At 37.4% G+C, this 14,714-nt stretch overlaps 1 protein-coding gene across 2 annotated transcripts; it reads left to right on the top strand.

Annotated features, from left to right (window-relative positions):
• Positions 1–4,546: 4,546 nt before the first annotated feature.
• Positions 4,547–13,004, top strand: LOC146557191 (sterile alpha motif domain-containing protein 3-like). 2 transcript variants are annotated; one of them, XM_085250178.1, is made up of 10 exons: positions 4,547–4,683; positions 5,710–5,794; positions 8,465–8,579; positions 8,914–9,102; positions 9,187–9,274; positions 10,130–10,291; positions 10,403–10,612; positions 11,080–11,245; positions 12,093–12,172; positions 12,326–13,004. In XM_085250178.1, the coding sequence occupies exons 2-10, from the start codon at positions 5,713–5,715 to the stop codon at positions 12,626–12,628; spliced, it is 1,395 nt and encodes a 464-aa protein (XP_085106304.1). In that variant the 5' UTR covers positions 4,547–4,683; positions 5,710–5,712; the 3' UTR covers positions 12,629–13,004. The 2 variants fall into 2 exon arrangements, with proteins under 2 accessions (XP_085106304.1, XP_085106305.1); XM_085250179.1 differs by lacking the exon at positions 4,547–4,683 and adding an exon at positions 8,035–8,244.
• The last annotated feature ends 1,710 nt before the right edge of the window (positions 13,005–14,714 follow it).

Raw genomic sequence — 14,714 nt, 5'->3', positions numbered from 1 at the left:
ACACACAGGCTATCAGGAGGGTGGAGACCGGCCAAGGCTCCTGACCTGCCACACGGCAACAGCTCCGTGACGTGGCAAGGCCGCTCTGCGAGGTGCACCGTAATGGAAGCCTCACGCTGATCTATTCTCTATCCTCGCCCCATTGCTCCATGTAATTCTCTCGCATATAAAGATGCACGGACTAGTTCTTATAGCACCTTTCTACTCTACCTGAGCACTCAAAGCACTTTTTACAACTTGTGTCATTCACAGCCATTCATAGAGCACTTTTTTTCTACCCTTTTTTTCTTTATCTAACATTCACACACATTCATACTCTGATAGATGCATCAGAACGCAACTTCGAGTTAGCGTCTTGCCCAAGCCTGGAACAGATGGGGATCAAACCACCAACCTTCAGATTAGTAGATGACCTGCTCTACCTCCCGAGTCCTGAGCTACAGCTGCACAAAGTCACACTGAGACAGATGCAGATGTTCATGTACACTACATGCAAAAAAAAAAAACAGCTGCCCTTATCATTGCCTCTACTGACTTGATGGATTAATTCTGAAGATAATTATATTCTCAATAAAATACAATTAAGGAAGGTTTTTAAGTTTACAATTGTAACACCTTAATTCTTTAATGCAACACCTCAGACAAAAGAACTGAAATGTATATATGAAGACTTCTATCCTTGAAAGAAATAATTCTAAACAGAGGTGGTTGTTGTATATTAAGAGACCAGACAGTTATGCATTAGGGGTTAACCCTGCTTGAGACTGACGACGTGTCCAGTGTGTACCCGGCCTCTCGTCCTTTGACAGCTGAGATAGGTTCAAGTCCCACCAGGACTCTGGGGTATATTAATTAAAAGGTGAAGTATACCGTAATGTGTTTCTTTTAAAATGCTATAGGTTCTCATTTAGTGTTTTGTTTTCTTTACATGCATTTCGCTGTTCATGGTGTTTTGTAAAACATCCTAGCATACTTTCACATGGCTATTGAACGTAGGCCTGTGAGAATAAAAAAGGCTTTGAGCCTGTTTTTGAATGCAGACAGACTTGTAATTGATCTCAGGTCCGCGGGCAGCTTGTTCCAAAGAACAGGACCACAGTAACTGAAAGCACTCTTATGTCTAATTCTGGGAACATTTCAAACATCTGCACCTGAGAGGTCTGATCTGGATGAGCAAGTCAGAAATGTGCTTGGGAGCCAAATCATTGATTGCTTTCTGAACCAGTTTTGAGGGTAATTCTGTACTGAACTGGGAGCCAGTGAAGTGACTTCATTACTGTGGTAAAATGTTCAAATTTCCATATACGTGCAAGGAATCAGGCTGCTGCATTCTCAACAAGTCGCCCTACTGATAATGTGGATTTAGATTATTATGCAAATAGAAGATTACATTAGTGGTCCAGCTTATTTCAAATGACTGAACCATTTTTCAGTTTGAGATAAGATTTTCCGACTTTTGATATATTTTAAGTGGTAGAAGACAGTTGTGGTGACATTACTATGATTATCAAAACTGAAGTCATCTAAAATCTAAAATCATGCCAAGAGTCCTGACTCGCTCACTGTGTTTCCAAGCGCAAGTCATGAATCTAGGCATTATTCTGAATAGTCATAAATGAATACTATTATTGTATCAGTAGCAGTAGTAGTATTTATTTTAGAGACGTGAAATGCTTGTACGCATGGTTTACACACTTGTGTGTACACACTGTTTATAATTAACGCCTAGTGTTTCTAAGAAAGCTACAGTAGCTTATATATATATATATGTATATATATATATATATATATATATATATATATATATATATATATATATATATATATATATATATAATCACAGTATTTCAGAGATAAACACACCAAAAGGCATGGCATGAAAGTAATGACAAAGGTGGCCACTTTCATATAGTGAATCATATAAGCCTTATATGATTCACTATATGAAGTAGACCACATCTTAATCAAGTTTTTTACTATTTCTTTTCCATATGGGATGTCAAGTTAAACCTGCACGAGACTCTAAATACTTCGTTAATATCTAAATATAAACCTGCATGAACCCTTTCAGAAGTTTTGCATTTAAGCCAAACTTTCACATTTTTAAACTACTCAATTAGGAGTTTACAATATGTTAAAAATATTCAGTTGCAATTTAAATAATTTTTGATATTTATCTGATTGAATTTGGAGGTCTCAGATGAAGGAACTGATTTCATGGTATTTCATGGAATGGTAAAAAAAAAAAACATTCAGAGATTGTCAAATTTGAAAAGGAGCCATGACATAACTTGTCTTCAGTAAGACATTGTAAATCTGTTTTAGAGATTCCTCAAGGACGACATGGAAAATCCAGAGGTCTTTTTCACCACAGGGCCCCTCTCCTCTTAAACCACAATTTGGTATTCCCCAGTGGAGGAACTTGCCACCCAGAGCTTAATGCAGAACTGCTCCCCCGACATCTCCAAAGTATCAGGGTGTGCCGAATGGTAGTGGCATGCAAAGTAAGTCTAAAGCAGTGCCTGAACTTTTGAACCTGTCACCTCGCCTTTCTTCCCTTCCTTCCATGTGAACTCTGCCTGTCTTTTGTTACAAGCTAAAGACAGAATCACTGAGGTTGGACTTTGTGTGAACTTTTCTCATTAACCTAATTCCCCTCTTAACATATACATGCTTGTTCACATAAACTTTCCTACCTCCATTATACAACACATATGTAATGCATACAAAAAATGTCTTGTATTATAATTAATGAGTCTTGCTCCTTTACTACTTAATTTATGTGCATTGCTTAATTAATTTTTATGCACCTGTGTCTCTGTGTAGAAATTCTTACATCCCAGTTAGAGCACTCTTACATTTCTATGAGCACACTTAAACTACTATATTTATTCCCTTTGCCCCTATGCCCTTAAAATTCAGTACTAACGCATAATGTTTAACATGGGGTACACTGGACTGGTGTCATGATTTTGATCTTCAGTGTAAAGTTTTTTTTTTGTTGTTTTTTTTTATATACAATTAAAACTGGTTAGGCAATATAGTGCTGATTTAATGTACTTGTTACTCTTTCTTTTCTTGATATTAGGTGGCAGATTTTAGCATCACAGACATTTGCCTTTCCAGGTAGTTCTGGCTAACTTATAATGAGCATACATGTCTTTCACAGAATGTGATAAATAATACATAAGGTACAATTAACAATAAGGTATGGTAGTGTGACACTGAGCCAGCACGCTCAATATTAAATATGTTTTAAATGACAAATTAATCTTTATTGGGCTACCGTGAGTGACAGGTACATTTGCTCAGGCTGCAACTTTATCCCTGCCTTTTCTTTTAATACTTCAGTGATTTTAATATTCTTATTAAAATCACTGAAGTATTACTTTCATATGAAGCTTAAATAAATAAAATCAGTGAACTCACCCTAAACTGAGATATTTCAAGCTGACTTGAAGTAAATGGGGCGATCGTGGCTCAAGAGTTGGGAGTTCGCCTTGTAATCGGAAGGTTGCCGGTTCGAGCCCCGGCTTGGACAGTCTTGGTCGTTGTGTCCTTGGGCAAGACACTTCACCCGTTGCCTACTGGTGGTGGTCAGAGGGCCCGGTGGCGCCAGTGTCCGGCAGCCTCGCCTCTGTCAGTGCGCCCCACACTCAGAAAAATTAGGGTTCTTAAATGGTTCTTCTGATGTCTCTATGGTTCTTTAAAGAACCATCATACGTCAAAGAACCTTTTTATTTTGAAGATGGTTCTTCAGCTATTACAAATGGTTCTTTAAAGAACAAAAGGTTCTTCATCCTTAGCTATCTGAGTTTGTTGGTGTAAAATGGCATAAATAATATTCACTTTAATGAGGGTGTGAATTATACTGTGTGTTTTGTTTGTGTGCGGAGGGGGGGGGGGGGGCAGATGGTGGGATACTGAATATTCAAATTAAAGTTAGAAACACTTGCTCAAAAATATTCTGGTGGCAGGGGTGGGGGCCAAAGCCTGAAGACCCCCAGCACCCACCCTGCAAACCCACTGATCACAAATAATGTGGTAACAGAATATAGAATTTATTATTAAGCCGTTTATGAATATGGTGAATTTATAAATTAACAATCTAAACAATCCATTCGGGGGATATTAGACAGATTCAGATACTGATCTATATCAGATCTCTCTCTCGCGCGCGCTCTCTCTCTCTCGCTCTCTCTCTCTCTCTCTCTACACACATATATATATATATATATATATATATATATATATATATATATATATATATATATATATATATATACAACATATATCATAATGATAATACTAGTTACTGTGAGCTTTACAAGCTAACCAGCAGTATGTAAAGTCAAATTATAAAATAATATAAGTAAATAATAATTGCACATGTGATCTGAGTACTTGTTTATCACTGCGCAATTTATTATTATATGTGCCAAGCCAAATAAATGACAGGGGGAGAGAGAGAGACATGGAGAGTGAGAGAGACGTTAGAACACGTAGTACAACCAAAGGGAGAGGGGGGGGGGCAACTGTAGGGATGCGCATGCGCACACAGATCGCGCGAGCCTTGAACTTTCTAACGGAAAGAAAACTTTCTCTCGGACGTTGCCAGTGGATAACAGTCTTCAGTACCTGCTGGTCTTTAAAGGATTCTGGATTCCTGGACTGTTGGAAAAGGTAAAACATTTTCATAAAACCTTTTTATTGTTTTGTTTTTGTTACTCGTCATTGTAGCTTGCTGTTAATGTTGTGCTAACAGTAATGGTTAGATACGTTAGCCTTTGACGTTAACGCAGTTTAGTATCTGGTATAAAGAACTGTTTTCCTAACAAAACCACTGTTACAATTAAGTGAAGGTGCTCCCAAATAATTTGGCCTGTAAAATATGTGGCTATATTGCGTGCTGCGTACATAAACTAATGTCAGCTAGACAGATATTAAAATCAATAATATGGTTAAAGTCACCAAAATGGCGCCTGAAGCCTGTTGTGTGAGCTCTGTGTCTGGTCTAGAAACTCAGAAATTCAGTAGCCTGTACTTTGAATTGTGGAGTAGCTGTATAAAATACAGCAATACTTAAGTGTTTTGAATAAATAGAAATGTGACACATGAGAAGTTGTGTCTTTGACTGTTACTGTAGAACTTATTTTCAGAGTAGTTGACAAATTATGCTCCAGTCATTTGATGTTACCAAGATAATGTCCGTTTTTATTATAGTTAAAAAAAAATTATGTACATTTCATTTATCCAACATCATATATTAGGCAAAAAAGAGGTCATTATACTAACAAGACCAGATAATCCAAAGCATAAAATTATCAATATTTATCTGAAGAAGGCTTAAAAGTTAGACTAAACGGTGGTATAGTGGTTAGCGCTGCTGCCTCACAGCTAGAAAGACTCTGTTCAATTCCCAGGGTCAACCGGGTGCCTTTTTGTGTGGAGTTTGCATGTTCTCCCTGTTTCTGTGTGGGTTTCCACCCACAATCCAAACATACATATCTGAATGACGACCCTGCCATGGACTGGCAACCTGTCCAGGGTCTACCCCGCCTAAAAAAAACAGCTGGGATAGGCTCCAGCACCCCTCCGATCCTTATGATGATAAAGCGGCTTGGAAAATGAATGAACAAAAAATAAATAAATAAGTTTTTGATGTCACAGAATAAAACAATGTAATGGAATTTTGTTTTGTTTTAACAGATCATGGCTCAGCAGTGGACTGCTGGAGAAGTATCTCTTTGGCTTGGGGAAAATGAATTGGCAGATTATCAACAGGTCTTTGTAGGTGAGCATTTCTATGGATGTGCCATATCAGTGTCCACAGTGCTCCACAAGAAAACCAACATATGAAAAACTGCTGAAACATCAACAGATATACCATGAAAGTGAATGTGGATTCTTCATTGTCTGCGGACTAGAAGACTGTCCCAGAAAGTTTTTGTCTGTGAAATCTTTGAAAAATCACATAAGGAAGAAACATAAATATCAGAAACAAGGATTAGAGTCTGCCCCAGACTGTGACCCTGTCATCCAGGAAACTGTTGAATTTCCCAGATCATCTGAACGAACTCTGAGTGAACTTGTAGAGAACTTTACAGAGACTGTGAGAAAACAACTGGCATTGTTTTCCTTGAATCTTCAAGAGAAAAGTATTGTAAATAGAAAAGTTCAAACATTTGTTCTTAGTGAAGTAGAGTCACTTTTCAAGTATTTTATTGAAAACTATAGGGAGATATTTTCTAAATGTTTGCAGACTCTTAATTTTGATATATCAAGTTTTCATTATATTGATGACAATAGTTTGGTAGAACATTGCTTCAGTGCAGTCAGCAACGCATATCAACTAGACAGATACTGTGTTGAGAAATTAAACTTGATTGAACCTGTTGAATGTATCCTGGGAATAGATCCTTTTACTGGGAAACAGGACACTTTTCAGTATATTCCACTTCTAAAAGTCTTAGAATTAATATGTAATGATCCTAACATTTTAAGACAAATTTTTAGGCCAGAATCCCGTGCTCCTGAAACCTTAACAGATTTTAGTGATGGGAAAATTTACAAAGAAAGTGATTTTTTTAACACAGACAACCCACATTTGAGAATTCAGTTGTACAGTGATGAATTTGAAGTTTCTAATCCATTAGGATCAAAGAAACGTCTACATAAAGTGTCTGCATTTTATTTTACTTTGGGAAATATTCCACCAAAAGACAGATCTGTTTTAAGACATATTCATCTGTTGATACTTGTCAAACATAGATTGGTGAAAACATATGGATTTGAGAAAATATTAGAACCATTAATTTGTGACCTACAGGTTTTGCAAGAACGTGGATTACGATTAAAATTTGAAGACAGACAGTACTGCATCAAAGGTGGTCTGGCCACAATATCTGCAGACAACTTAACCTCTCACACACTTGCAGGTTTTAGCTGCTCATTCAGTAATGGTAGAATATGCAGGTTTTGTATGTGTCATTACAAGGACCTGTCTAGGATCATTAGTGAGGGAGATTGTGTTCTTAGAACAAAGACTGTTCATGCATACCATCTGCAATGTGTTGAAGATGACCCCCACTGTAGGTCAGTGTATGGTGTAACTGGCCCATGTGCCTTCAACAAGCTGTCATATTTTGATACCACAAATGCATTCCCACCTGATTTAATGCATGATTTTCTTGAGGGGGTCATTCCTCTTGTTTTGAAGTCTGTTGTAAAAGCCTTGCACGAGGACAAAACCGTTACTATCCAAGAGGTGAATGACAGCATAAGGACTTTTAGTTTTGGACAGAATGACTGCACCTCCAAACCTGCTCTAATATCTGAGAAGGTAGCACTGGATGGAAATATCTCTGGAACTGCTGTTGAGAAATGGACATTATTTAGGACTCTGCCTTTCCTCATAGGCTCCAGGATTGAAAAGGGTAACAAGTTTTGGCAGCTTTATCTTTTGGTTCGAGAAATAGGAGAGATTATTCTTGCTCCAACCATCAGCACTGACTGGATTAGTAATCTACATGAACTGATCACTTACTTTTTGACAGATTTCATCAATCTGTTTCCTGGTGTGTTTACACCCAAGCTGCATTTTCTGCTACATTATCCTCAGCTCATCCTTGATTATGGGTCACTCCGCTCTCATTGGTGCATGAGGTTTGAAGCCAGACATCAATATTTCAAGACAGTAGCAAGAATCACCAATAACTATATTAACATTTGTCAGACTTTGGCAAAGAGGAATCAGCTTCGTCAATGCTGGGAGTGGCAGCCTGAACGGATCATCAGGAGCGATCATACACAAGCAGCAGTTAATAACTTATCACTTCAAGAACTTCCAGTGAACTTGCAGATTTGTTTGCAAAACTTGGAGACAGCCGTTACTGTGGATGAGAAACTCTGGACAAGTAAATGCATCATTTTAAACTCTGTAAAATATGCAGTTGGAGATTTCTTCATTTTGGAACTTGTGCATGCAGAGCAAATTCCACTGTTTGTGAAAATAGTCCTGATTGTGTATATCAGGGCCAACTGGTTTCTTGTTGGAAGACTTTTCACAACACTGGAGTTTATAAGACACCTTCAATCATACCACATCAGAGAGACTGATGATCTGTTGATATTCAAGCCTGGGGATGAGGTAGACTTTCATGCTTTGGACGCATACAGATGTGATGGTCAAGACTTCATTACACTGATCCACCGACCTTTTAAGGCAGTCCATACCAAAGTTAGGTAAGATACATCCTAAACCATGACTTTTTAGTTAGGAGTTGTCAACCACTGTTAAAATGATTTTAACCACTTTTTGGCTATTCCACAGGTCTGTCATCATCTATAGACACTAATGAAGTCATAGCTGTTTTTTTAGTAATGTTTTATAATATTTTTAATCTTTATCTTTGACATGCTCATTTCTGTTTTGATCGTGTCTTATTGTTTTTCTGTGCCACAGACAATGAAATCGATGGATCGACACTTCTGCAGATGACTGAAAGAATGAGTGAGCGTCTTTTTCCAAAAGTGAAAGACCAAGTGAAATTTTTGTCTGCTGTAGAGAAGCTGAAAGAGTGAGTCTTAAGTTGACTGGTTGATTCACTGAATTGTACATTCATACAATCCAGTGTTTCCCCTCCCCTAGGTTTATGGTGTTGGAGGGTGGGGGGCAAGGGGTTGACGCAAGCCCTGTTCTGTTTCTCCAGCGTTGATGTGCATCACACACCCATTTACTTTCAAATTGAAATGTCACAGCCACTCTTACTCTCTGTTATGATTCTGTTTCTGTAGTTCAGCAGCTGTTATTGTACGTTTTAAATATGCGGATATTCCTGATGCAGGACACAAGGACACGTATATTCATGTCTTGTAACAAACTCTAAAAATACTTCTTACTTCTTCTTGCAGTGGAAGGCAACACAAAGAAAAGCATACTGTGTCAGCACTCCAACCTATGTTTAACTGCAAAGTGCAGTTTCCTCCAGCTGTGCTCACTGCGTTGACCAATAAAGATGCAGCACTAAAGTCACCCACCAAGAACAGACTCAAAAACATGCTTATTCAAGCACTGTTTGACCACTTGAGTAATGAGACAATGTAAGTCTATATATAATTAAGATTTGATTCATTTAAAATACAGTATGTACATCAGAATTTAAGTTCATCATTCAAAATTTGCAGGTATCCCTCTCATGTGCAGTATGTAGAGCTTCTGAGGACTGTCCTTCTGAGTTTTCCTTTTTTGAAGGAGAGTTATGGCTCTGGATATGTAAGTATTCCTGAAAAGCAAACATTGATACAATTGTCCAACAAATTGTCTTTGAATTGCCCAATTATTGGCTAATGAGTGTAACATGCTAACATTTTCATTGCTACATATTCAGAGGTTATCTGTTCCCTTGTGGCCACTACAATACAAGTATTAGTATTGTGATTTTTGAGGCAGATGTCGTGCAGTATGGTCAAACAATAAATAAAATATCAATTGCTCTTTTAAATTAATTGTTTCATTTCTCTGTGAATTCTCAAGTGAATGGTGTGAAATTCAGCATTATATTAGCTCTGTTTGCCTTTGTATCAGGATAGTGTAGTTTTTGTATTTAAAAAATTAAATTTGAAAATAGGGCAGGGATAGCTCAGTAGGTAGTGTGGTTATCCCATGATCGGAAGGTCGGGGGTTTGAATCAACTGAACGGCTACCCTGAGGTACCCTTGAGCAAGGTACCGTCCCTACACACTGAGTGAATGGGTTAAATGCAAAGAGAGAAATTTCCCTGTGGGGATCAATAAAGTATACATTATTATTAAAAGGTAGAGGTATTAACATATAGACTGAAAGATCATGACGAGTATGCTTGTAGGACATATTGCCATTAATACTTTATCTACCTTTTATAGTGTATTTAGCCAATCTAAAGTGCTCCAAACCTTTATATCATGTGTTCGATCAACTCCTAAGAGTTAAAGAAGAGATCTGTAAATAGGAACTAATTAGGTTATGACATGATTACAGCAAACCTACCAGCTTTATGTCACTCAAAGTTTTCTGGTAAATGTCTTGCATAAAGGGAGGACCTAGTTGCACCTATTTATGAATAATTAGTTACATTTTTATCGTTTGTAGGATGCTCTGCATGAGTCTCTCAGGAACAAGTTTAAAAAGGAAAGAAGACCACTAGTAGACGTAGAGGAAATTGAAAAAATGAGACAGAAATACTCAGTTCCAAATTCAGGAAGAAAAAGATCATCAGATATCCAGCCCTGTATCCTTTTGAAAAAAACCAAGGCAAGTTAAATATGCTCAATGTTTGTTTGCCATTTTAAATTGTACATAAAAGTTAAAAGTATTGTTTGTTTGTTTTTTCTCTCAATATTTGCTAAACTTTTTAATAACCAGGATATCAATCCTCTTGACGATGGGGAGGATGAAAGGAGCACCGACCAACATGTATCAGTGATTAAGCAAGAGTGCCAAAAAACTAGGCCAAATGTGGATGTCATTCAAACGCACCTCAGGAAAATACAGAAGTACAGAACACACTACATTCTTCAGCATACTACTGAAGAGGTTCTACGAGAATTCCCATGTCTCACTATCCCTGTTGTGGTGAGTGTTTTATCAAAAACTGCAGCAAAAAACAACAATAACAATAGTGCACAGCAAAAACACGAATATGTACTGATGTGCTGCACATTTATACAGACTTCTAATAATCATGTACCTACAGGACAGGCAAAGTGACTGACTCAGCAGATTTCATGAGTAATAAAAGTACACTAACAGAACACTAACAGAAATTGCCACATTGACTATGTCTTTCTCTTTGGTTTTATTTTCATGCTACAGGATAATTTTGGACTAATCTGATGCCAATGATAGTTTTTTGGGAAGAATAGTCTAAACATCCCTTTTGCACAGCAATGTGTACTTGAGAATTAAACTAAACAAATGCAAAATTATAATTTCTTCTCTAATGATAATTGATGTGTGAAATAATGATTGTTCTGGTTTGCTATATAATGGTATATATTATGGTACAAAGCTAATATGTATATGTTTATCCTTTATTTTAGCTTCTTGAAGAGGCTTCCATGTTACTTAAAACTGATGTGGACAAAAAAGTAATCCGAGGATTCAGTAAGTTGGCAGCGAAGCTTGTGTCAATAGCCCCAAACAGCAACCTTAAAAGCCTCTGCTTAAAATCTGTTGATGAGAGCCAGACAGACACTGAAAGAAAAGGTGAGGGCACTTGGCAATAATGAGCAAAAACAATTTTAACTCCTATCTCAGATACCACTTTTTAAGGTTTCACATACAGCACATTAGTAAACACAGTGTCCCTTACAACAGCGGTCCCCAACCCCCGGGCCTCGGACTGGTACCGGTCCGTGAGTCGTTTGGTACCGGGCCGCGAGAGTTGAGGCTCAGGTGTGAAATGTATAGTTTTTCAGGGTTTTTATCGGTTTTCAGCGTTATTTTGTTATCGTTTTTATCGTTTACTCTGTTTTCCTGGGTCTTTTCACGTGTGTTATGAATAAATTTTCTTTTTTTCGGTACCGGTACTAGTTTTATTTTGTTGTATTTATCCGCGACACCTTAAAGGCCAGTCCATGAAAATATTGTCAGGCATAAACCGGTCCGTGGCGCAAAAAAGGTTGGGGACCGCTGCTTTACAATATCCACAGACTGACATTTCTCCTGTCTCGTCTCTGCAATGATGTACTTTAAGATTTAACTGATATACCCTCGATGCTATATGTATCTCTATGAAGATTTTCAGTCATTCACACAATGTTTATCTCAAAAAATGTTCAGTGGCAGCTAGACTTGCTCTGCAAGTTCTTTAGGACTCAAATTATTTAAAGCTAGCAACTTACAGAACTGAACAACATTTTGGGGGTTTTGTATAAATGCTTAACATTTACACTGAATTACACTGAAAAGTTAATTAGGTATACATTTACTGCACTAATGCTTATGTTCTGCAAGACATTCAACTCCTGATAAAGGCACTCATATGGCCTTTACTGCTTTGTATTAACAAAATTGGCCAGAAAATATTTACATATTTCTCTTTATTTTTCAGGTCAGATGGTAAACACAGCTGTTCTTCTCCTGCCATCTATTTTCAAAGAAAATGCCTCTCGTCTCTTCGTCATAAATAAGGTAAATTTATATATTTTTTGGTATGGTGAGAGGGGGGGGGGGTCTTGAACAAATCCAGTATTTTACAGGAGTTTTATACTTTCATTGGGACAGCTGTTGTTTATACTTATTTAAACTATACTCCTCATTTCAAGAATTTAATTTCTGTTTCAGGATCCACACAGCCCGATACCTACAATCGTACTCAGCAGCAGTGACGGCAAGCCCTTGAGTGATTCAACTGAGGTCAATGTCCAGATGGATGGACAAAAAATGATTCTGGACAGTGGGGAAATGGACATTTCATTGGCGATGGGTATTGTCTTCTCCCTGTACCATGTCTACAATGTTGCCTATCCAAGTGAACTAAAAAAGACATTTTGCTTTTTGGAGGCATTTGTTCTCAACTTGGGAACTCTGACTACACCTGTACCAGTAGCTGTGCAAAGAGTGGCAAATGCATTAAATATCTCCTAGATTGCCAGCATAGTGCAGGTGAGAGACTGAAATTGTCCCAGTGTGGACTAACAAAGGACCATGAGTCCCACATTAAACTTAACTTACATAACTTAAGGCTGCAGTTAATTGATAATTTAAATAAAAAGATTGTTCTTGAAATAGTCTTACTGAAAATGCAAACATGCTGATAAAAATGTGTTGTTTAATTGTCTGTTATGAAAGTATTGCTATTTCTAATGTAAAAATTGTTTTTTTATCTATAGTATAATATTTATATGTATTTATAGTAAAGATATTTAATTATTACTGTTTAAATGACTTGTATGCTATTATTAGTAGTGGTGTTGTGCTTAGCATTAAAATGCCTTTTTGTCTTTTTCTGTAATACAAAGTGCCAATAAACCATTAATATATGTGCTTGTATTTATTTTACCCTACTCAAATTCAATTTATGATACATTTTATTTTGAAAGATTTAAAATGGTTCTTTAAAGAACCACCCAAAAAAGGTTCTTTAAAATGGTTCTTTTAAAGAACCATTTGAAGGATCTTTTTAAAAATGGTTCTTTGAAGAACCATTTCTTTCAGTGGTTCATTGAAGAACCTTTAAAGGTGCCCCAAAGAACCATTTCTTGATGGTTCTTTGGGGCACCTTTAAAGGTTCTTCAGTGAACCACTGAAAGAAATGGTTCTTCAAAGAACCTTTGTTTGAAAGGTTCTTTGTGGCACCAAAAAAGGTTCTTCTATGGCATCAGTCTAAAGAACCACTTTTTGTTCCAGTTGGCACCTTTATTTTTCTGAGTGCAGGGTGGCTGTGGCTACATTGTAGCTTGCCATCACCAGTGTGTGAATGTGTGTGTGAATGGGTGGATGACAGGTTGTGTAAAGCGCTTTGGGGTCCTTAGGGACTAGAAAAGCGCTATACAAATACAGGCCATTTACCATTTTTACCATTTAAATCTGCTGCTATGGTGGTGTCCGACCAAGACAGAGGTGGGAAGTAACGTACAAATACTTTGTTACTGGACTTAAGTAGAATTTTCAGGTATCTGTACTTGAGTAGATTTTTTTTTTCTGACAACTTTTTACTTTTATTCCCTGGATTTTTAAACAAATATCTGTACTTTCTACTCCTTATATTTTCAAAACGGGCTCATTACGTTTTGTTTGAGGCATTTGAGGTGAGTTATTATTTTAGAACACTGCAGGCCTTCAAGCATCAAACCGATTTGATCCTAAACCGTAATACATGAAAGATAGCCCTGTTTGTGTAATCACCATGAGATGTGGTTTAAAAAGATATGAAAGATGCAAAACAAACTGCGCGCCTCTGTAAGCGCTGAAAGTGGCCTATTGTTTTTATTTACTTTTAGCACAATATCGAAATGACTGCAGGAGTTCAGAAATTGCGGTTGTGGCATCTAGCTAGCCTCACAGAAGACAAGCGAGCACAAAGGGAGTGAGGTTTTGTCACTGTGGTGGGTAATTTCAAATGCAGCGTTTCTATGAGCTCAAACATCAGCAAACACGCAAACTGTTTGTTTGCAGTTTGTCTCACAGTGAGACAAAAGAATTGAAAAAAGACAGCTAATTTCACTCAGAGATGGAGAAAGATAAGAACAACATATAAGTGCAGAATATACAGGTTAGTTTGCTGTGCTGTGATGGGTTTAAAGTGAAGAACAGTGTGTGACTGGTGCACAGTGGTTGTGGTTTCATTGTCAGAGATAGGTTACATCAAGTGTAGCAGAGATTAAAAAAAAAAAAAAAAGAGATTAATCTGAAGTTAAGCTGATTATGCTTCATTGAATTCCACCTTCACACCAGCTGTATACTGTCTAATGTAAAGACAGCATACTGTCAGTGTAGAGCAGCGGTCCCCAACCTTTTTTGCGCCACGGACCAGTTTATGCCCGACAATATTTTCACGGACCAGCCTTTAATGTGTCGTGGATAAATACAACAAAATAAAACTAGTACCGGTAACGAAAAAAAGAAGATTTATTCATAACACATGTGAAAACCGTTAAAAACCCTGAAAACTATACATTTCACACCTGAGCCTCAACTCTCGTGGCCCGGTACCAAACGACTCACGGACCGG

Source organism: Mchenga conophoros, linkage group LG16 (genome assembly GCF_057382185.1).
Source record: "Mchenga conophoros isolate Kocher_MC1m ecotype Shallow Benthic linkage group LG16, M_conophoros_male_GT1.1, whole genome shotgun sequence".
Taxonomy (NCBI): domain Eukaryota; kingdom Metazoa; phylum Chordata; class Actinopteri; order Cichliformes; family Cichlidae; genus Mchenga; species Mchenga conophoros.
Note: the sequence above shows the minus strand (reverse complement) of the source record. Positions and strands in the feature narration are given on the sequence as shown.